At 35.2% G+C, this 24,421-nt stretch overlaps 1 protein-coding gene and 1 non-coding gene across 3 annotated transcripts in view; one reads left to right on the forward strand and one right to left on the reverse strand.

Annotated features, from left to right (window-relative positions):
* PPA2 (inorganic pyrophosphatase 2) overlaps window positions 1-24,421 on the forward strand; it is a 91,976-nt gene that overhangs the window by 47,689 nt on the left and 19,866 nt on the right. For both annotated transcript variants that reach the window (XM_058721757.1, XM_058721756.1), the window contains 2 exons: window positions 16,027-16,154; window positions 18,977-19,062. In XM_058721757.1, coding sequence (XP_058577740.1) covers window positions 16,027-16,154; window positions 18,977-19,062 — 214 coding nt within the window. The remainder of the gene's footprint in view (window positions 1-16,026; window positions 16,155-18,976; window positions 19,063-24,421) is intronic.
* LOC131508213 (U6 spliceosomal RNA) lies at window positions 14,941-15,044 on the reverse strand. The gene has a single exon (XR_009259920.1). It is a non-coding gene; the product is annotated as a U6 spliceosomal RNA (small nuclear RNA).

Raw genomic sequence — 24,421 nt, forward strand, 5'->3', positions numbered from 1 at the left:
ACAGTGGCTTCTCTACTCAAGCATTGTATTTCTTAATTTTGTCTTTCCTTTTGACTCAAGTTGCTGCTTCAAAAACTTAGGAATTTAATTTCTTACACATTTTTAAATTATGTTACTGTATTTCTTCTTCAATTATGTTAATAGCTCTAATTATTATACTTTGGGCATTATTTATCACTTCATTACTTTTGAACAATAAATTGTGGTTGCCCAGTACAAAACCAGGACATGGAAGTTTCTGCACTACTTCTCTGTCCTTTTCAGACCAGTTTCTCTGGCCTGTATAGTAGCTCCACAGTGGCTAATTTTATCATATTTAAATTCTGTTCTTTAACTGTTTTTCATATTTTGTCTCTTGAGTCTGAAAATTGAAAAATAACAAATAACATTTATAGTGTTTATGTGAATAATACTATTATTCACCTCCTTTATCATATTAATTATGGACACAAGAGAATAGCTTGCTGCACAGCGATCATCACGGGGTTTCGGGTTAATAGTTCTGTTTTTTCTTAGATTCTTTCATGTACTCTTTCTTTTTCGTTTTCATTGTTGGCTGGTGTACATTTTCCAAAAATTTTTACATGAAGTGGTTGGGAGATTGATTCTGAGTCCATACATGTCAGAAATGTCTTTTTTGGGGTCACTTTCTACTTAAATAACTTTAAAATACCTAATGCAATAACTTAAAAAAATTACTGTGTATAAGTTGGGATTTTATCACAAAGGAGTAAGTGATTTTATAACTTGTAAATAAAGTGTAAATATTTATTGTAAAATATATAACTTGTAAATAAAGTGTAAATATTTGTTGTCTTTACTTCTTGGAATTTTTATTAGATCAATAGGAAGAAAGGTTAAAATCATGTAGGGGAAGGGATAGCTATCTATAATTTTTATCAATTCAGTAGTTTTCTGAGGATGTGTGTAATACAGAAATTTATAAAGAAATTTTTGTTCATTTTCAGTGTTGTTTAGACATTTAAAAAATAAATCCCTCATTAATTTCCACTACCTTAAGAAAAAAGAAGCTGTTTTTTGACATGATCAGTACCTATGTTTTCTTTTTTGAAAAAAAGAAGTCTGGTTTAATTTACTGACAGTATGTTCTTCTTTATTTCCATACATATTTTTAAAATTTTTTGGAGAATTATTACAATTCTACAAGGAAGTTTTAGGGTTGTTGTATTACGAAATCACTTCTTTGATCCAGATGAACATATGTGCAGACTGTAATGACCTGTTCTAATATTTTGTAGTTTTTAACTTTGACATGACTGAACTAAAACTAGCCATTGCATCAGAGAACGTATTTCTGTTAGAAACTGTGATTGCTGGCTGTATTTCTGTAATTTTAATCTTACTATTTAAATCTTCCAGGTTTTTCTTCTGAAACAGAAATAGCCATGGTGAAACTCCAAAAAGAAAAGTCTAAATAACATTTAAAAACAAATTTCTTGTGTTCCCTGGTAGAAAATCAGTCACTTTGGCTGGCTCATTAACACCTGGAGAGCACTAAGACCTTTTAATACCCTGTAATTAGGTTCCAGGCTCTAATGCTCTTGATGGTACCTTAATGGCCTGAAAGAGTTAATAAGACTCCCAGGGCTCCTAAATTGTTACTAGAGAATGCCTTGGCCATTAGGGATAATAGTGCTTGGTTATGAAATAACCAAGTTCAGAGCTTTTTAAGAAAATTGAAATGCGAGGGCATGTGTAATTTCTCCTTGGGTTAAATTAACCACCTTCTATAATGTAGAGCTTCACATACTCACCAGACAGATGTTTGAACCTCTTCAGAATGCCAGTGATGCCTGAGGACCTTATGTCAGGTGAAGTAACCTCATAGGAGGTAATTTAGGCCTACAAGCTACTTCAACTTGCAGACTGTTAAAGATTTTTTTGTTTGATCTTTAAATAAATGAAAACAATTGTCTGTTCTATTTTTAAACTGTTGCTTGTGCAGTGATTTTGCAGTTTTTAAAAACAAAAAATTAGAAAACAAAAATTGAAATCAGAACAATTATATTGGTTTTAGATACATTCTGGGATGAATAAATTACATGAGTAAAAAGGGAATTATTGAAAATGAGGACTTTTGGGGACTTTTTCAAAGGCCAGCACTGTACTGATCTTAGAAGTATCAGAATTTATCTGTATTTCATATATGTAGAATTGCAGCTTACTTTTAGAGAAATTTAAAAGTCATATAAAACTGTATAGTTCTTCAATGTCTTTCAAGGCAGTTATAAACATGTGAAAACCAAATCTCTTTGACTCAAATTTTCATTTGCTGAATGGACACCTAGTGTCCATACAATTATGATCTTAAAAATAAGGAAATTTACATGGTGTTTGATTTCCTTACTTTTTAAAACACAATTTAATACTGTTATTTAGGGAGAAAAAAATAGAGAATAGCATAGAAATCTTAAAGGAAAATATTTGTGTTATCCTTTAGAACCAGCGAGAATAGAGTTCAGTTTGCTTTTCTGTGCACGGGCTCATTGGCCCGGAAGGGGGCTGGTATATCACCACTGTCATCCTAAATGCTCTCACATTTCTGTAACAACTACTGCATGTTTAGTAATTATGCTGAGTGTTTCTTTTGGAATATCTGTTTAGCTTATTTACATAAGCTCAGGCAAAATGTGATAGTGTCTCCCCTACCTTTTTTTCAGATTAAGGAACTGAGGCACTGGGGAGGGGGGGATTCTTGGTTAGTAACTTGTCTAAAGTCATACATGGAGCCACTGGAATCCAGTTGGTCTCCAGAGCCTGTGCTGTTCACTGCATCCCACCACTCCTCTGAAAAATACTGGGGTAGTTGAATGTATCTGTGGCCTTGGACAGTGTTACTTTCTGGGAGTACTGACCCTTTGCTCTTAAATAATGTAGGCATCAGTGAGTTAATTATGATTAGAGGTCCCAGTAAAAGGATGGTTTTTTTGATCTTCATTCCTTTGATTTCACTAATAGGTACTTCAATAGGCATGGGTGTGTAGGGATGGGGTGTGGGAAGAGGTAGTTTGAGGAACAGGGACAAATTGAGTAAAATGTACTATAATTAAGAATAGAATTACATCACTGGGAATATTTTGCTTCTTTTTTAAACCTTGACCTCTTCCAGTGTTTTTTAGGTTTCAGTGATACTCTTGTGGTATGGTGAAGGGTATGGGAGGCCTAAATTCTAAAATCCTCTCTTGTGTTAGTTAGCTGACCTTGGGAAAGTCTTATAAGCTCTGGAAGCTTTACTGTCCCCAACTCTAAAGGTGCAGAATTTATCCTCTAATCGGTAAATGATCCCTAGCATTTTTCCCATCTCATAAATTTTGGTTCTAGGAAATATTTTTATTTTTGCTTTAAATGTTTATTTATTTTGAGAGAGAATGAGAGGAAGGAGCAAAGAGAGAGAGGGAGAGAGAATTCCAAGCAGGCTCCACACTGTCAGTGCAGAGCCTGATGCGGGGTTTAACCTTACAAATCTGAGATCATGTCGTGTGATCACGTCCTGAGCAGAAACCAAGCCAGACTCTTAACCGACCGAGCCACCCAGGTGCCCCGGAAATATTTTTTAATTCATTATTTTCAGCTTTCCTTTAAAGTGGAAAGACCTAAATAAATTGTCTTCAAAGATAGTGCTGAAGGAAACACAGTTTAAATTAAAGGATTACGAAGTAGATTTCTTGGGGACATGGCACATTTTTAAGTTTTCTAGGGTAGCTCTTAGATGATGGAGCTGGAACTTCATTGGAGGTCTGTCTGTCTGACCCCAAACCTGAGTTTTTAGCCATTCTGTTAAATGCTTCCAGTTAAGATCAGGTTAGAAACATTATTTGAATTTCTGCTGTGTTTAAGGCACCCGAATGATTTTCACTTTTACTGGTCATAAAGTTTCTTGTGAAATGGCAATGAATATTTGTATTTTGGGGGAAGAAAATCTACCAAGGTCTTTTCCAGGAGGTTTTTCTGATACAATACAAATAGGCCTCTGTGTAGAATTACCTTGTTTGGTATTTCTTATTTTGTTGTGTGTTAATTTCCATTATTTTTCATGATATTAATGTATATTTTTAGTACAGGTGTTGATAAGAGTAGAATTAGTAGAAAAGGGTAATGGAGAAGGAAAGGTCAATAAAATGAGGGTTACTAAGTTCATCAGACTGTGTACTATGAAGCATGGATGTGCAGACCAGTGTGGAAAACAGAATCTTTTAGAGATCTGAGTAAACTGAAAGTATTCAAACTATTAATTCTGAGCTAGAGCCTCTATTTGTGATGCAGAAAATATAATGAGTGTTGTGGAATGGAGCTGTTGTTTCTTGTGAATGCTTGCAAGATATCGTTAAAAACGTTATGTTCTTGCTTCCCACAGATTTTGTTTGAGGCCCGTTGTGCACATATTTAGCTCTGTGAGAGCAGCAGCTATAGTGCTGGACTGAGAGCTTTGTGCATTATTTCCTTTGGTTAAATCCCATAGAATTGGAAACTCTTTTTTTTTTTACCTTTTCCTTTTTCTTTTTGCCGCCTTTGGACAAAATTTCAAGCATGTGGCCATTTTCCAGTATCTTCTTCCTTTTAAATAATATGAGCAAAGAGATACGGCATTACATTTATGTTACTGGTTTTTATCTAAAAATAAAAACAAAAAATCCACAGCTGATGATATGCTACCCTCCCTTTGTGTTGTAGCCTGGTGGAAATAATCCAGATAACAACAGCATTTTAATTTTTTTCTACAGATTACTAAGAAGATCTTGTTATATTCTATGTTAGGTTCGTGTCTAAGTTTTTAATACTAATTTTTCCATTACAGTAGCTTATTTTAGAGGGAGAAAATATTTATACTTAAAATTCTGGAGTTTTTCAACAACTGCTATTCTGTTTCTTTAGAGTCGTGTGTACATTTCTGTTATGTGTACATATCTATTCTTTGCATAATGCTTTGGAAATTCCTGCATATTGTGTGTAATCAGTATGCTTTGTTTCATTTGATTGCTGAATAGTGTTCCGTTGTATAGATAACACCACAGTTTATTGATGTACTGAATGAAAATTTGGGTTTCCTTCCAGTCGGGCTGATACAAATAAAGTTGCTGTGAACAGTTATATACAAGTTCTTGTGTGAACATAGGTTTTCATTTCTCTTAGGGATATATCTAGGAGTAGGGTTACTGGGTCAGATGGTAATTGTATGCTTAATATCATGAGAACCTGTGACACTGTTTACCAAAGTGGCTGTGTCACTTTGCACTTCCACCCGCAGTTGTAGGAGAGAGCCCGTTGCTCCCAGAACCTCCATCCATTCTTTGTGCTTTTGTTTCGTATTGTCTTAAATAATAAAATGTCTTCTAAAGAAATTACGAGAAGTGGGGCACCTGGGTGGCTCAGTCGGTTAAGCATCCGACTTCAGCTCAGGTCATGATCTCACAGTCCGTGAGTTCGAGCCCCACGTGGGGCTCTATGCTGACAGCTCAGAGCCTGGAGCCTGCTTGGGATTCTGTGTCTTCCTCTCTCTCTGCTCCTCCCCCGCTCATGCTCTCTCTCTCTCTCTCTCTTTCTGTCAAAAATAAATAAAAACATTAAAAAAATTTTTTTTAAAGAAATTAGGAGAAGCGTGCGCGCACACACACGTATTCATTTACATTTACCCACATATTTGCCTTGTCCATACCCATATATTTTATTACAGAAAACAGAAACAGAAGATCTGTAGTTGCCATTTGGTGTCCTTTACCTTCAACTTGAATGCTTTAGCATTTTTTTATAGCTTATTATTTTTAAAAAATTTTTAGAGAGAGAGACAGAGGGAGAGAATTTTAAGGAGGCTCTGTGCTGAGCCCCAATGCGGGGCTCAGTCCCACAACCCTGGGATCATGACCTGAGCCAAAATCAAGACCTCAACCAACTAAGCCACCCAGGCTCCCGACTTCAGCATTTTTTTGCAGTGTAGTTCTGCTGGTGATGAATTCTCTCCATTTCATTGATCTGATATTGTCTTTTCTGACCTGTTTTTTGGAAGTGTAGTTTCACTGGATATAGAATTTTGAGTTAAAGGGATCTTTACAAAGATGTTCCATTTTCTTTTGGTCTCCACTGTTTCTGAAGAGAAGTCAGCAGTTAATGTGTTGTTACCCAGAGTATATGTTGTTTTTCTCAGACTATTTTAAAGATTTTCTCATTTTTGATTTTCAGCAATTTTTCTCTGATATACTAAGTAGTATCCTTTCTTTTATATTTATCCTGCTTAGAATATACTGAACTTTGTAGACCTGTACGTTCATGTTTTTACACATTTGCATAATTATTTGCCATTTTTTTTTCATCCCATTCTCTCTCACCTTCCTTTTGAGACTCCTAATACATATTTTTAACCACTTTTTATTATCTCACAGTTCACTAAAGCTCTCTTTATGTCTTTTCAGTCCTTATTCCTTATTGTTCTTCAGACAGGATAATTTCTGTTGTTTTATTTTCTACTTCTGTGATTTTTTTTTTTTTTTGCCATATCCAAATGCTGCTATTAAACCCATCTGACTTTTCATTTACTTCCTCATTTGGTTCTTTTGTTCTGATAGTTTTGTAGGCTTTTTTTTTCTTCCTTAACTGAGATTTCCACATGTTCATGAATCATAACCATATTTTTTAAAAGTCCTTGAACATATTTGTAACAACTACTTTAAAACCCTCATTTGCATGGGTTGTCTCAGGATTGATTTCTGTTGGCTGTTTTTCCTCTTGATTAGGAGTCTCAGAAATATTCTAGTATGTGCAATAAATCATATGGCCATCTTGCTTTTGCCTAACAGGCATTTTTGTCCCATATTGAGTCTACAGGGTGCTTATCTTATTTTTGAGTATTTTTGGTTTTCTCTTTTTATGTTCTTTATCTTGGTGTTGGTTAACCTGTATGTTGAAACATGAAATCAGTGCTTATCTTTGACCGAGGTTTCTGTTTTCTGTGAAGAGAAATGCTTCATAAAGTTGGGCATTGTTTTTAATTATTGATAATTTGGTTAATATACTTGAATTGAGTGAGTCTCATTTCAGAAATAAAGGAATTTTATTTATGTATTTGCTTCCTTTCTGTTCCAAATGTTTTAAAAAAATGGTTATTTAAGTTTAATTTAAACACAATAGAAGTGAAAAACGCTTTATGAGAACTAGAAAGAAAGGTAAATGCATTTGTCATAAGAAATTAATTACAGGGGCGCCTGGGTGGCTCAGTCGGTTGAGCGTCCGACTTCAGCTCAGGTAACGATCTCGCGGTCCGTGAGTTCGAGCCCCGCGTCGGGCTCTGGGCTCATGGCTCAGAGCCTGGAGCCTGCTTTCGATTCTGTGTCTCCCTCTCTCTCCGCCCCTCTCCCGTTCATGCTTTGTCTCTCTCTGTCTCAAAAATAAATAAACGTTAAAAAAAAATTAAAAATAAATAAAAAATAAATAAAAAAAAGAAATTAATTACAAATGCATTTGAGGCCCCATCTTTACCATAAGAATAGATGTGTTTATAGAAAACTGTTAGGATTAAGTATGCATGTGTATGTGTGTGCATGTATATCCACATCCCTTTCATGTTATTTTTAGTGCATTTTATATTGTGTATATCTGTGCCTGGCTGCATTGATTTCTCAGTAGAGTCATACACATTAAACATAAAATAACTGTCAGTATTAATGTAAGAATGTTCAGTAATTTTCTGAATTATTAATTCATGTTTATTTATTTATTTTTGAGAGATGAAAGCATGTAAGAACCTAGGTTTGCCTGTGAATATAACTTTGTCTACATTCCATGGAAAAGGTTTTAGGGGAGTGGAGGGATGACAATTAATATTTCTTAAGAATGATCCCTTATTTTTATTAAATGATTTTTAATATATTGCTTTATTTAATCCTTACAACAGCTTAGATTTTCTACATTTTATGGAAGAAAATATACAAAATAGTGTCCTTTCCCAAGGTGATGCAGTATATGAATTCCAAAACTGGAATTTGAACTTAGTGCTGATTCCAAATGGGATGTTTTTCCTAATTTTCCTAATTTACCTAATGTCTTCTTATAAATTTTGAGTGTTCTTATTTTCATTGTTCTCTGAATATTCTTAGAGTTTTTATTTTCTTTTGGACCAAAAAGTTTTTTGTTAAATAAATAACAAAAGAGTATATTTTTCTTTTTTTTTTCGATATTCTATTTTTAATTATACAAAAAGTTGAAGGGACTGGGTATGGTTCTTTCTTGGAAGGCAAGAGAGTTATTTAAAATGTTTTATTGTTAATCTGTAGATTTATTGTATTTGCTTACCAAGTGTGTTGTCATAATTTTCTCATGCTTAAAATTTCTTGATATTTTGTTTGTTTTTAATTCACAATCATTTTTAGGCCCATTAGTGCTTTAATGTATCTCTAGATTAAAAAGATCTCATACCTTAGGTGTTTCTTTTTCATTCTTTTTTTTTTTTTTTTTTTTTAATTTTTTTTTTTCAACGTTTATTTATTTTTGGGACAGAGAGAGACAGAGCATGAACGGGGGAGGGTCAAAGAGAGAGGGAGACACAGAATCGGAAACAGGCTCCAGGCTCCGAGCCATCAGCCCAGAGCCTGACGCGGGGCTCGAACTCACGGACCGTGAGATCGTGACCTGGCTGAAGTCGGAGGCTTAACCGACTGCGCCACCCAGGCGCCCCTTCTTTTTCATTCTTGATGGGCGGTATGTATAAAATGAACCTTACCAGTTTGAGTTTTCACCTCTTTTATATCATTTATTTCTGAAGTCTGGGTAAAATCGAAGTGACTAGAATCTCCCCCTGCTGTAAGAGTGTATCTTTAATTAAAAAAGAACAGGAGAAACTTTAATTCACAAACCACTTTCTTTTTCTTTTTTGCTTAATAGATCACAATTTGTGACATTCTTTTAGGTTTTAAAAACAAATGAATTGGTTTATATGGAGAAGAAACCTAATTACATGGAAGGTATACCACTGTCTCTGATGAAGGAAAAGCTAAATCACAAAGATTGCTTTTAAAAAATGTAAAGTGTTATTATGATCCTCTAATGTTTACAGAGATGGAATGATAGGCTTTGACTAAGATATTTTTAGATTAATTTCTTTGCTTTTGTAAATTCCTAAATCAAAATTAGTCAAGGAAAACTAAATTAAACTGGAGAGTACTAGATTTGGAGAAGCCAAATTGAACTTTAAAATTTGTCATTATATTTTATCATTATTCTCTGTTTTTCCTTAAAGCTAATATTTAATAAAGAAATTATAAATTTTCTAGTGAATTTATATAGAACTATGATTGTTTATAAATTTTTTTTTTCTTTTTTTTTCTTTTTTTCTTTTCAAAATTTTTTTTTCAACGTTTTTTATTTATTTTTGGGACAGAGAGAGACAGAGCATGAACGGGGGAGGGGCAGAGAGAGAGGGAGACACAGAATCGGAAACAGGCTCCAGGCTCCGAGCCGTCAGCCCAGAGCCCGACGCGGGGCTCGAACTCACGGACCGCGAGATCATGACCTGGCTGAAGTCGGACGCTTAACCGACTGCGCCACCCAGGCGCCCCGATTGTTTATAAATTTTATATCCAGTTTTAACATAAAAATTCTCTTAAGGAAACTCGATTTAATCTTTTCTAATTAAATTTTCAAGTTTGGAAACCACTTTGTTATAAAGTAAATAATGGCTGTACACTATTAGTCGGCCATTTGACACCTTTTTATGAAACTTAAAAAAAAAACTACAGTGATAAATATTTAGGTGACTGCTTAATTGATTGTACTATAATTTAAATTGTTACTTAATATTGCCAGCTATTCCTTTTTCATTCTTTGATACTTTAAATTTTATATAGGTCTGATCTTTACTGGGTTTTGTTTTTAACTTTTTTCTTTGGTAATTCCTTTTAGTTCTGCTTTCTAAAAATATCCAAAATTGACCATTTGTCACTACCTCCATACAGCTACCATTTATCTTGGCCCTCATTGTATTTCATCTACAAAGACTGGATTTCCTGACTCCACTTCTTCCTTTATGATCTTTTCCCTACACAGCAGAAAGAGCAATCTTCCTAATCTGTACTGTTTGGTCCAGAACCCTCTAATGGCTTCTTATCTCAAAGTAAAAGGATGGCCCTTAGAGTCCCTTGTGACTGGCCTGTGGCTGCTTGCTTCTCTAATCTCATCTCCTAACATTCTTTCTTCACTCTGCTCTAAACACAGGGCTTTCTTACTGTCTTCCTTAACCATTTTAAGCACAATCATACCTCAGATTATTGGCACTTCCTATCTTCTTCCCAGGACTTCTCCTCTTCTAGATATTTGAATGAGTTGCTCCCACACTTCATCCCAGAATTTACTAAAACTTGGGGTGCCTGGGTGGCTCAATCGGTTAAGCATCCTTCTCTTGATTTGCGCTCAGGTCATGATCTCACAGTTGTGAGATCGAGCCCTGCATTGGGCTCCACAATGAGCATGGAGCCTGGTTGGGGTTTTCTCTCCCTCTCTCTCTGCCTCTGTCCCTGCTTGTGTTCTCTCTCTCCCTCTCTCTCCCTCTCTCTCTCTCTCTCTCTCTCTCTCTCTCTCTCTCAAAATAAGTAAACAAACATTAAAAAAATAACAATTTACTAAAGTTTTATCAGAGGCTGTCCCTGACCGTTCATATCTAAAATCCTCTTTCCTCACTATGCAGAGCAATCTACATGCATAATTGTAGATTTGTATGTTTTTTTTTCCTCATCTTTATTTTTTTACTCAGGCCTAATTTGACAGCAGATATGTTTAGCAAACTGTTTTATTGAATTCTTTCAAAACATTGAAGTCAGTTTTATAGAAATAATTTTTTTATACTGGTAAAATCATTGCCTTATATAATATTTTATAAATCTCATAATTACAACCACCGATACGGTTGGCATAAGTGCTTTGGGAATAAACATACCTGATTCATGATAAAGCTAAAACTTAACTGGTAGAAGCAAAGTGTGGACTTCTTTCCAGAGTTTTCTGCCAGACTCAACATACAGACCACTATGGACAGCAGTTAAAATATTTTACGGAAGTGGAAAGTCTTTGTTAATCATTCAGGGAGTTGATACGGTAGATCTCAGTTTTTTAAAAGAGCTTGATTTGTACTTAAAAACAAACTGAAATAAATTAATTGACTATATAATAGAACTCTTTTAGATTATTCTGATTTTATTGTTGGGTTAGTTCATCTTGAAAATACACTGTGGGGCACCTGGGTGGCTCTGTTCGTTAAGTGTTTGACTCTTCTTGGTTTTGACTTACGTCATGAACTCAGGTTCCTGACTTCAGGCCTGGTGTAGGGCTTCTCCCTATCAGGGATTCTTGCTCTCTGCCCCTCCCCCACTCACGTGCACCTGCGTGCATGTGCTCTCTCGCTCAAATAAATAAATTTTTTTTTTTTTTTTTTAAATTTTTTTTTTTCAACATTTTTTATTTATTTTTGGGACAGAGAGAGACAGAGCATGAACGGGGGAGGGGCAGAGAGAGAGGGAGACACAGAATCGGAAACAGGCTCCAGGCTCCGAGCCATCAGCCCAGAGCCTGACGCGGGGCTCGAACTCACGGACCGCGAGATCGTGACCTGGCTGAAGTCGGACGCTTAACCGACTGCGCCACCCAGGCGCCCCTCAAATAAATAAATATTAAAAGAAAATGCATTGTATAACTATAGTAGAAACTTCCATAAGAAGTTAATTCCAAGAATGGGTATAAATCATTACTAGAGAATTCCTTTTCTTAATATATATTCTAAAAAAATATATCTAATGAAAATGGAATCTGGAAATGGAGAATAGTAATGGTTATACAATATTGTGGATGTACTTAATGCCACTGAATTGTACATTAAACGGCAAGTTTTACCTTATGTATATTTTACCACAATAAAGGAAAACTAAAGGGGCACCTGGGTGGCTCAGTCAGTTGAGCCTCCGACTTTGGCTCAGGTCATGATCTCACGGTTTGTGGGTTGGAGACCTGCATAGGGCTCTGTGCAACAGCTCAGAGCCTGGAGCTTGCTTCCAATTCTGTGTCTCCACGTCTCTCTGTCCTTCCCTCCCCCCTCCCTGCCGTCTCTCTCTCAAAAATAAATAAACATTAAAAAAATTTAAAAAAAAGAAAACTAAAAAATACATCTACACTTTCATTCATTCATTCATTCATTTATTTACTTATTTAATACATTTCAAATTTTTATTTAGAGTAGTTAACATATATGGTAAAATTGGTTTCAGGAATTGAATTTAGTGATTCATCACTTACATATAACACGAAGTACTCATCACAAGTGTCCCCCTTAATATCCATCACCCAGGGGTGCCTGGGTGGCTCAGTCGGTTAGGCTTCCGACCTCTGCTCAGGTCATGATCTCGTGGTTTGTGCGTTCGAGCCCCGCATCGGGCTCTTTGCTGACAGCTTGGAGCCTGGAGCCTGCTTCAGATTCTGTGTCTCCCTCTCTCTCCGACCCTCTTCTGTTTGCACTTTGTCTCTCAAAAATGAATAAATGTTAAAAAATTTAAAAAAAATATCCAGGGGCGCCTGGGTGGCGCAGTCGGTTAAGCGTCCGACTTCAGCCAGGTCACGATCTCGCGGTCCGTGAGTTCGAGCCCCGCGTCAGGCTCTGGGCTGACAGCTCAGAGCCTGGAGCCTGTTTCCGATTCTGTGTCTCCCTCTCTCTCTGCCCCTCCCCCGTTCATGCTCTGTCTCTCTCTCTGTCCCAAAAATAAACAAAAAACATTAAAAAAATAAAAAAAATAAAAAAATAAAAATATCCATCACCCATTTAGCCCATCTCCCACTCATCTCTCCTCCAACAACCCTCAGTTTGTTTTCTGTTGTTAAGTTTCTCAGGGTTTGCTTCCTTTTCTTTTAATATAAATAAAACCAGTGACAATATAGCTGTACAGTATAGAAGAAAAGAATTCATGGAAGACTTATATTTATAATATTAATTCTACCATGAATGTGTTCGATAAATTTTGGGAAATCTTATACATTTTCTTAGTTGTAGTTTTCTTATGTTTAATATGAATATACTTACTCTTCTCAGTTTTATAAAGAACAACTGAGTTTTTTATAGACTGTAAATCAGTTTCTAGATAATAGGTGTAATTTTTCATATTTTCAGAAGAGTAATTGAATTGACTATTGGTATTGATATAAGATTTTTGGCTTGAGGTATTTGCTGTTGATAGATTTTCTGAATGTTGCTCATTTTGATTTGTGTGTGTGTGTGTGTGTGTGTGTGAGAGAGAGAGAGAGAGAAAGAGAGAGAGAGAGAGAATACAGCTTTTATTCCAGGTTCTAATTGAGAATAGAAACATTTCGCTTATGTCTGCAGAGTTTTATTGGGCGTTATTAAATTGTTGGGTTTTTGTTATTGGTGTCTTTACCAAGTTCGCTTCATAATATCTGAAGAGAAAGCCACCTAAGCCAAGATAGATACTGGCTTCTCCTTAAGCTTTTCCTTTAAAGTCACTGAGTTAAAAACATTTACCTTAAAACAAAAAAAAACCAAAAAAGTCTATGCATTGGGACAGAGAACGGTAGATTTGGTAAGGTACAATGATAAAGTCATAAATCAAATTTAAGTAATAGAAAATGATTTATTTTGGACATTGATTAAATTACATTTCTGGTTGTTCACCTTCAGTGAACTAAAAGATTTCCTTTCCCTTTAAGAAGACAATGCATTGGAAGAACTCAGTAGTAGTAGTTAATTTAGGAGAGATTTTGCAAAAATATAGAATGTAGGAAAATGATCAATAGAAAGCTCACTTTAGAAAGAAGCACTTTTAATTAGATAAGTAGAAAGTCAGAATTTAAAGAGGAATCAATGTGCATTAGGTGAAATAAGTATTGAGTGTTCTGTTTTGGGCATGACAAAGAACTCTATGACTCAGGATACAATGTATACTACTAAAAATATCTTAATCTTTAGACTTCGTTATCCTAAACATCTTACACCACTTAATAAATATGTATTTACTGTGATTAATAGAGCAGGTGTGCCCTGTGTTCAGTTTCAAGTGATTATTTGTTCCCTTAGTTACAATATTTTTGCTGTTTGTCCCAGAATTACCCTAGATAGATGTGTGGCCCATTGACGTGTTATAAAATTTTAAATTTGAATGCCGTAGGCAATATACGCAGTCTTTTGTTTGCCATGGTTTCTGCCATTTTTACATGCCTTACCACACTTACTTCACTTAAGCAAAACATCTGGCTTCTGGAGGCATATGTGACTCTTACCAAACCTTTTCAGAACAGGCAAAAGGCAGGCGTCCTGTCTACCTCATGCCTGCAAAATGCTTACTTTTCCCTATCATGCCTAGTGCTTGGGGATTCCCACAAGGTTGGATGAGCTAGTCTGAAACCAAGTGATCTTTAAATTATCCGAATGCATGGTGTCATCTTCTACTTTTAGTTATACCTTTCTAATTTCTCGAGTGCTACCATGTCATTTTATATTGTTTCCCGTAAGTCACAGTCTGGTGGTGAGTAAAGACTTCTTTCATTTAGTTATTTCCCATATTTTTTGAATTGGTATTTATTGGAACGGATACATTTCTTGGAGACCTCTTTTGGGGAGAAGTCTGTTATTAATATGGTACTGTTTCCAGTTATATTTAAATGAATATACTAGGGGCGCCTGGGTGGCGCAGTCGGTTAAGCGTCCGACTTCAGCCAGGTCACGATCTCGCGGTCCGTGAGTTCGAGCCCCGCGTCAGGCTCTGGGCTGATGGCTCGGAGCCTGGAGCCTGTTTCCAATTCTGTGTCTCCCTCTCTCTCTGCCCCTCCCCCGTTCATGCTCTGTCTCTCTCTGTCCCAAAATAAATAAAAAATGTTGAAAAAAAAAAAATTTTAAATGAATATACTAAATATGCTCAGAATGTGATGGTTAAGTTTGTTTGTTTTTTAAATATAGAATGCTTCACGAATTTGTGTCACATCCTTGTGCAGGGCCCATGTTAATCTTTTCTTATCATTCCAATTTTTAAGCTGTTTTCAGTAGAACTAAAAATAAATTCTGAAAATCATTATAGAAAATGAATGTAAAAACTGAACCATCTAGATATCACTTTGTTTAAAATTGCCCTGTTTGCATTCTCTTTCATATTCTACTTTATTTTTCATCAGACTTTTCACCACTTACCTTTGTATATTCTTTATTTGTTGTCTGTTTCTTCCTATTGTATAAACTGTGAGAGAAAGGGCTTATTTCTGTTTACTGTTATATTTCACTGCTTAGAACAATGCCTGACACATAATGGGAAACTTACTGGAGCATCTGGGGGCTCAGTTGGTTAAGGGTCTGCCTCTTTATTTTGGCTCAGGTTATGATCTCACTTTTGTGAGACTGAGCCCCACGTTGGGCTCCACTCTAAGTGTGGAACCTACTTAAGATTCTCTCCTCCCTCTGCCCTTCTCCCCCGCTTGCACTCTCTCAAAAAAACAAAACAAAACTCAGTATTTGGTGTGTGTGTGTGTGTGTGTGTGTGTGTGTGTGTGTGTGTGTGTGAAACCCTTCTCATGTGACTTTAGTATGTTTTCTTCTGGGGACTGCCCTCTCTTTATCTTCCATATTCCTTTAGCTTAATATTTCTAAAACACAGATCCTGATGTAACTTACCTTACTCTAAACTCTCCATTGCTCACAGAATGACGTCAATCCTTAAGTATATCTCACTTAATCTCACTTCATTGCTGTTTGTTGTCTGTTTCCTTTAATTGGAATCTCTGAGCTCCTTGAGGAAAATAACTTTGTTGTCTTCATCTGCTTATACCCTGTACCTAACAGCATCTGGAGGTCTTAAGAAATGTTTGTAGAATGAAGGAGTAGTGTTTTACATATGAAAGAAACCCTCAAGTCCAGAGGCGGTTTGATACATGATGATTATGCTGCTAGCTAGCAACAAAGGTGGACTCCCTCAGTCCAGTGCTCTACCACTAATAGGAATGAATTTCAGTTTTTAACAAAGTATTTTGTTTCTTCACTTGCAGATATTGATGATGTTAAGAAGTACAAACCAGGTTACTTGGAAGCTACGCTTAATTGGCTCAGATTTTATAAGGTGCCAGAAGGAAAACCAGAAAACCAGTTTGCTTTTAATGGAGAATTCAGAAACAAGGTGAAGATGATAATCTTTATTTTAAAATATGCCTTGTGATACTTGTACAATACTTCTTTCACCTTTGGGGGTTTCTTATGTGAATATTTGTATATAACATGATAATGCTTTATACTGACTCGAATACTTAAGGACATTATTTTGTCAAATTTATTTTAAAGGATTTTTTTCAGGAGGTCTCTAAGTGAACCAGTAAGTCTTGATAAATATCTGGATTCATCTCTTTATCTGTTGATATTTCCTTCATCTCAGAAAATGAAGGGTTTCCATGATCAGTCTCAGTCTGCATATTACGTATGACAAACCACCTTCCATTTACTATTGTGGAGAGGAGAAAGTTAACTTACCATTAATGTAAATCCCAAGAGGCTTTTCTTCTAAGTGTTCATTCTACCATGACTGACTTAAGCTGTTTAACAGTTAAGAAAGCACTCAAATTATCCTACTGTAATAGAATTTTTCTGTTGGAATACCACAAAGTTACCATGAAGTATCTCTCATGTGATACAAATGGAGAAAATAGGCTAAGGATGTTAAGTCTAAGGCATGGAATATATATTTTTTTAAAGTTTTTACCACCATTGGGGCGCCTGGGTGGCTCAGTCGGTTGAGCATCCGACTTCAGCTCCAGTCATGATCTCACACTCCGTGAGTTTGAGCCCCACGTTGGGCTTTGTGCTGACAGCTCAGAGCCTGGAGTCTGCTTCAGATTCTGTGACTCTCCCTCTCTCTGCCCCTGGGCTGCTCATGCTCTGTCTCTCTCTGTCTCAAAAATAAATAAAGAACATTAAAAAAAAATTAAAAAAAATAAAGTTTTTACCACCATATAAATTACACACAGTACACACCAACAGTTAAGTGGATACTAATAAGTAAAACATGTTTTGTAAGTAAGGTAAGCCATGTTAATGGAAACTTACAAATTATAATAAATATCTTGTTATATAAGAATTTATTGCTTAACCTAGTATTTTTTAAAAGGCACGTTGAAAGAACCCTTAACATCTTGAGGGCTTTGTCTAAGACTTATTAAATGTAGATATAAAACTATTATTTTCAATTAAATACTCTTAAAAATAAATATTTAAGATTTATAAGATAAATTAATTTTTGTCTTTTTCCTCTAAAAATATGTTATAATATGTTGTAATTTGTTTGAACTTTTTATGGCTCCTTATTGCCACAGAGTATGGTTTGGGTGGTTTTTATTTTGTTTGTTTTTGTTTTTTTGCTTGATTTTGATAAATGTTAATTCTTTTCTGAATGAAGACTAGATTATTTATAAACCTGGTTTCAGAAAATAATCATTTTTAGGCATTGCTTTTTACCACTTCTGTTTAAAATGTAGTGCCTAACTCAGGAAAATTAAGTTACATCTCCTTAACATGTTTGAAAAGGTGACTCCTGTGCTATCTAGATTTTTCCTGCTGACTCCTTTAAGCAAGTGCTGGAAAAGTGATTCTAAATAATCATAATTACCCGAATGATTTGGTTAAAAATCTTTCCTTGTGTTATCCTGACAACAAATTGGCTTTTTTGTACCATATGTTAAAGGGGACTCCCCATATCACCTCATTTAGCCATTCTCCTTCATGTCACATGACAATAGACCTGAGAAAACTTTTTTTTTCTTTTTCAGAAGATTTCTCATTATTATTACATCTTGGTTCCAAAGATTCTTTAATTTCCTCATTTCTTACTGTAATATGTTTAGTTGTAATTGAAGGAGAAAATAGCTAGTAAAATTAGTTAGTATCTAAGGACTCTCCTTAAGAAAAAATAGCAAGGAGAAAAAAATCAAAAGAATTTGCTGCTTTGGAATAACAGAACAAGTGTTCCTTTAGATGGTCTTGCTAGAAAGATATCTAGCAAGAGGTGTGTGTGTTTCATTGGTTTTGCATTTTCGGACACCATTTAAGTTTATACTAAGAAAAAAATAATTGAAAATGTTAAGGAGGTTTACCACCCCTAGACAGTGGATGTTCTTTAGAACATGTTTATGCAGTTAGACTATAGTTTTGATGATGATGAAGTTAATAGGTGTATGGTTACCTTATAAGCAAGGGACTAGACTAAGCACTTTGCATACAACTTATTTATCCTTTCAATAGCTAGGCCTTTTGGATTAGGTGTGGCATCTTGACTTTGTAGGCCATATGGTCTTTGTCACAAGTTCTTAACCTCTGCCATTGTGGTGCTAAGGCAGTCTTAAACCACGCACAGATGAATGATTGTGTTCAATAAAACTTCATTTACAGGGCGCCTGGGTGGCTCAGTTGGTTAAGCTTCCAACTTCAGCTCAGGTCATGATCTTGCTGTTCATGAGTTCGAGTCCCATGTCAGGCTCTGTGTAGACAGCTCAGAACCTGGAGCCTGCTTTGGAGTCTGTGTCTTCCTCTCTTTCTGCCCCTCCCCGCACTTGCTCACTCGCACATGCTCTCTCTCTCTCTCTTTCTCTCTTTCTCCCTCCCTCCTTCCCTCCCTCCTTCTCTGTCTCAGAAGTAAACATTTAAAAAAAAAAAACCTTAACATTTATAAAAATGGTGTTTTCATGAGCTAAATTTGGCCCATAGGCCCTAGTTTGCCAACCCTAAATTACAGTATCTCTATTACTTTCCATTTATAAATGAAGAAGTTAAGACTTAGTGAGATTAAGTAACTTGCTCAAAAGTCACACAGCTGGTGAATAAGGATGCCAGTATTTATATTCAGGTTTGCTTGACTCCAGAGCTCATGTTCTTAGAAATTAGCTGTCATAGTGATAATAGTTCCATGTTAGTATGGTGATGTGATCTTTATATCTGTTTTTGGTTTGGAATTAGGCCTTTGCTCTTGAAGTTATTAAATCTACTCATGAATGTTGGAAAGCATTGCTTATGAAGAAGTGTGATGGAGGGGCTATAAATTGGTAAGGATTTGTCTTTTCTATGTAATGTTATTTTATTATTAATTGGTACTGAACAGCCATATAATACTATTCAATTTGATTTTTTTAAAAAGAGAATTACAATTTTTTTTCATTTAAAGAATACTCATGAAACACCAATATGGAAAGCATTGCCAAGTGCTGGGTGGACAGCATGAAACTGGGAATTGACATGGTCCCTTTTCCCAAAAGATCTATAGTTTAGTGGGGGATATTGTTGAGTAAACAGACATTTAATTATAATACATTGTGATATGTGCAAAGAGGGAATAAATAGCGATTTTTCAATGTGCAGACATGGTTGTTTATGTGTAAACACCACATCATTTCTTGATGAAATAGTACAAAGCCTTTTTATCCATCATGATCTGGGTCACTAGCTGATTGATTACAGGGAATCAAACAACAGTAACAGATGTAACTCAAACATTTTATTTTAAAACATTTAAATTTGTACTCACTCATCTTTGGATATAGGGCTAAGACCTTTTCTATATAAGTTCCATATAGATTATATATATAATCTAGTGTAATATAGAATAGAAAACCAAGATAAGATCCTCTAATTCTTAAACTCCTTACAGTTAAAAACCTTCATAGGTTTTTAAGGTTCTTTTTTCTAACCTTTTTACAGTTTTCTTACCCACATCTACTTTGACACCAAGTTATTATAGTGAGTCACCTTTATTGAGGCTTTTTAGCCTTACTAGTTTTTAGGGCCTGCATAGTATTCATAGAATCAGTTCTCTTTCCACATCCTCTTTTTCAGTAAGCATAATTACTGCTTAAATTATGAAATAGTAATAAAGACAGCTCTTATAAACAGGTTTAGAAACAAAAACAACTGACTTTTGGCAAGCCTAACTACAGAAAGCAAACACACGTGTCATTCTGTAGAGTACCCAACTCCACTGTGCCCTTCTCCAAATCAGGAGAAATTGGGAAGCCATTCACTCAACAAACACTGATTTGAAGATCTGCGACCAGGGAGTGTGCTGGTTCCAGGACTATTACTGTGACTACAATAAATAGAGTCTCTGCCCTTTTGGAGAATGAAGTCTGGGAATCAAGAGAGACATTAAAGAAATCATTAGAATACAGTAATCACATGGAGTAAAGAATTAGTCTCAAGATATATTTTATCTATGTCATCAAGAGACTCATCTTGCCTATGACACAAATGCTTAGGCATTAACCTTCAGGTTGTGTTTCTTTGTAAGCTCGAGTAACATTGTCAACTCCTTGATTTTCTCCTTTCTTTCTTCTTAACCACTTAGGCAGATCACTCCTTTTTTTTAGCAGAGTCTTAAAATCAAGTGATTATTTCTAATTTAAGTAGTGCAATTTATTAACAAAACTGGGTATAAGTGAATGTCTTCTAGTCCTGACTATCCTAGTAATTAGTAGACTGAGCTATTCTTTATGATATTCTAAGTCAGACATTCATGTGGTGAGCTCCTGTAAAAAGGGTCTCTCACTGTCCGAAGAAGTATTTGCTCACTGTTTGCTTTCATCTTCTTCCTCATGGTACTTTTGTAAAAGTTTTTGCAGTCCTTTAAGGGCCTGTGTGTTTTCCAGGTTCCTCAGCTACACAGGTAGAGATTACCTCTGGTTAGTTTCTCTGTAGCTTGATGTCATTCCTTCTGTGCTGAGACTAATTACCTTTTCTCTGAGGGTAATTTTATTTCTACTCTCTGGAGTCATTTTGCTGTAATAACAACAGGAGTTGACATTTATTGAACTTTGTACTATTTTGCAAGTTCGAAGTGTTTAGTATGTGTTACCTAATACAACGATCCTGTAAGATGTGTATCATTGTCTCCATTTTATACATGATGAGATTGAAACCACGTAGAGATTAAGTGATCTAAGGTCACGCTGAGTGGGAGAGCCACCATTTAAGCCAGATACCAGGCTTAATATTCTTGCCAGCTATATTCTACTTATGTCTTTTCAGAGAATACAACAAAATAAATCTCCTTTTAGCTTAAAAATTTTCAGGGTGTACATTTCTGGGTATAAATTTTATTCATGTAGGTAATTTAAAGTTCAAATCTTCAAATTTTAATTTATTTTGGCCATTTTTTTTCTTATTTTTATCACCACTTGATTGTAAAAATGTATTCATAGTAGCTTTTATGTCCTATCTTAATGAGTTGCTTCTTCTTCTTAATTCCTTAAAATGTACACTGTTACTGATTAGCAAGCTCCCCCTGTCTTTTTCAGCCTATTTTCCCTACTCAGTTGAGTGTAGGCCCACATTTTGTTATCCCAGCATTTCTGTCACTATATAGTGCGTAATAATTTCCTAGGAAAACTTGGAAAATTCAGATGCATTCATCTCCTTTAAACCTAGTAAATTAGGGTCTCTGATGAGTAGTGTCTAAGAATCTGAATGTTTTAAAGCTCCCTTCCTAGGTGCTTCTGATAAGCCTCTCTGCTTAAAAACCATAAAGTCTCAACTTCTCATAGAAGAGCAAACAAGGCCTAGTCTAGGATTTGGTCCCTGCTCTCTGTCTGGCCTCATTTTCTGTCACTTCTTGCCTCTTACTTTCATGTTCTAACAACTTAGAACCACTTGTCACTCCACAGACACCATGCTCTGGTTGACCTCTAGGCCATTCCTCATGCTGTTACCTTTGCCATGATTATCTTCTCATTTCTTGAACTAGCTGACTTCCTCATCTTTTTAAGATTTAGTTTTGACTTCACTTTCTCTAGGAAGCTTTCCCTCGTAGCCAAGCTGCCATTATACTGTGCATTCCTTGCTTCCCCGTGTCCTTTCTTTATTACACTTACCAGTTCTTAACTGCGTGTTTTATGAATTTGTCTCCTCCTCTAGCACATAGCTTCCTCAAAAGCACATGAAGAAGGATACCTTATTCATCTTTCTATTCCTAATGCCTGACATGTGCTAGCCACTCAGTGAATACCTCTTGGAGCAAATTGTTGACTAATATTTTAAAACCAACAGATGTTTGTTGTTTTTCAAATCTAGTGCTACTCTTTTGCTTCCAAGATCCCTGCATTTATTAAATTCTATAATTGATACTCTGAGTAATCCTCTTCACAAGAGGTTTGGTTGTTATTTTTGGGGTTTTTTTCCCATTGCTTAATATTTACTCTGAAAGCTACACATTCTTTTAACACAGAGAAGTTCATTATTTCTGTTCTCCCCTAAAGTCACTTTCCAGTGTGTTGCAGGAGAAATAAAGTTTTTTGCCATTTGAGTTTTACTCTTCAGCCCCTCTTGCTCTTTCTTCAGCCGTGGCTTATTTACCTTATTTTTAAGAAATCAGAAATGTACTATTCATTTTGCCAGTTTATTTTATTTCATTCACCATTATCTATTCTGACCCATCTAAATTTTTCAAATTTTGACTGATTCTCAGATGCTCTTCTAGAGCATCTGGGTTTTTTTAATTTAGTTTTTAATTTAATAATTCAGTTTCACTTACTTGATTCAGTTACTTGTCATTTATTTACTCAGTTGTTTTATATTGCAACTCCTTTCTTGTTTAATAAAATCTTTGTGGTACTGTCAGAATTATATTTGAAAGATACAAATGTGATTGTCATTTTTTGCTTAAAAACTTCTCGTGGCTCCCTTTGATCATAGAATCCAATCCTACTCTTCTATGTATTAATATGTCTAGACCTACTTTTCCAGCCTCATGTTCTGTTTCCTCCCGTCTCCTGTTTTTCCTCCATGAATGCCTGCTCATTCTTCAAGGAGCAGTTTAGATGCTACCTCTACAAAGAGTCGTTATTTGTTTTGGGCAAGATTACCTGTACCCTCACATCACTGCTGTACACACCTCTGTGTAGCACCTGGAGTGTGTTATTATCTTTTTATGCTGTAAATTGAGTTTGTATCATGGCACTTAGTGTCAGGACTTGCCACTGGTGATTTAAACATGCTTACTGAATGAATGAATATATATATATATATATATATATATATATATATATATATAACTTATATAAATATATATTATATATAAGTATATAAAAATAATATATAAATATATATTATTTATAAATATGTATTTATATATATATATAACATATAAACCTATATTATATATATATATATATTTATATAGATTTGTTCTTCCAAATTGTTTAGGTCTTAAAATTGTTTCATTTTACTTTTCTAGAGGAAGGTGTACCTGATCTATGTATCGGTAGCTATATATATAGCTTTGTATATAGATTTACTTCAATGTCAGTTTTCTTCTATAGACTCTGGAGGTTGTGGTTCAAAATCATTGTCATTCTTATCTCTTTAAATTAAATTTTCTCTTTTTTTTCTTGACTACTTTGCTTGAAAATGAAAGGCCTTGACAGATCTGTATCCTGGACACTGTCTTTGGGGATTCTCATGAGTGTGTGCCTTTGTCTGCCTTGAAGAAAATCATTTTCTCTTTACTAAAAAGTTCCATATTTCTGGCCTTGTAAATTTCATCTTTATATGTCTGCTTATTATGTGCAGGTAATTTTCTGTTTCTGTATCTTTTTATGTAATCAGTTATTTTGCACGATTATGTATCAGTACACCTTTTTATTATTTTTAAATGCAGTTTGATTTGTCATCCACAGCATTTTTGGTATTGCTGATCTTTTCTTCTAATGTCATGTCTGCTTGTTTTGGTCAGCAAGATTGCATATAGGCTATACAATTTGTGTAAATTTACAACAAAATACTTAGTATCTTAGTGTAAAAAGGAAAGCAGCACATTTTTCTCAGTCATTATTTTAAATCTCATTTATAATAGATACCTCTAGCTTAGTCATCCTTCAAGTGATTACACTGCTTCTCTTGCAGGCCACATTCATAGTTTTAAGGCTAAAAAGAACCCTTCATATTCTAACCTCGGAGCTCTTTGGTTCAATACTATATCCCCAGCATCTAGAAATGTCCCTAACACATAGTATAAAAAAAATTCTTTGAATCAATCAATTAATATGAATCAGTGTTAACTCTTTTTATATAGGGGCCAATTTAGAGGAAATAAAAATAAAAATGTTTCTTGATAACATGCCTTCAAACATTCAAAGTATTTTAAATCCTGGGGGACATCTATTACAACCCAGATTATATACTTTTTTAACTAAGAGAATGTCCGTGAGGAAGTTGGCACTATTTTTAGCTAACCAAATGCTACTATAAGAGCCTGTTGGAGAAATAGTAACAAGAGGCTTTATGGTCTCTAATCTTTATGTTGTCTCGTACGAATCTCTCAAGTCTGTTTGTATACCTTCCATTTCATTATTGAACAGTCATACTAATCATTTGCCCAAGGCGAAAATGGCAGAGCCTCTTGGCTTTCCTCAGCTC

This window comes from Neofelis nebulosa, chromosome 3 (assembly GCF_028018385.1).
Source record: "Neofelis nebulosa isolate mNeoNeb1 chromosome 3, mNeoNeb1.pri, whole genome shotgun sequence".
In the NCBI taxonomy this organism is placed as follows: domain Eukaryota; kingdom Metazoa; phylum Chordata; class Mammalia; order Carnivora; family Felidae; genus Neofelis; species Neofelis nebulosa.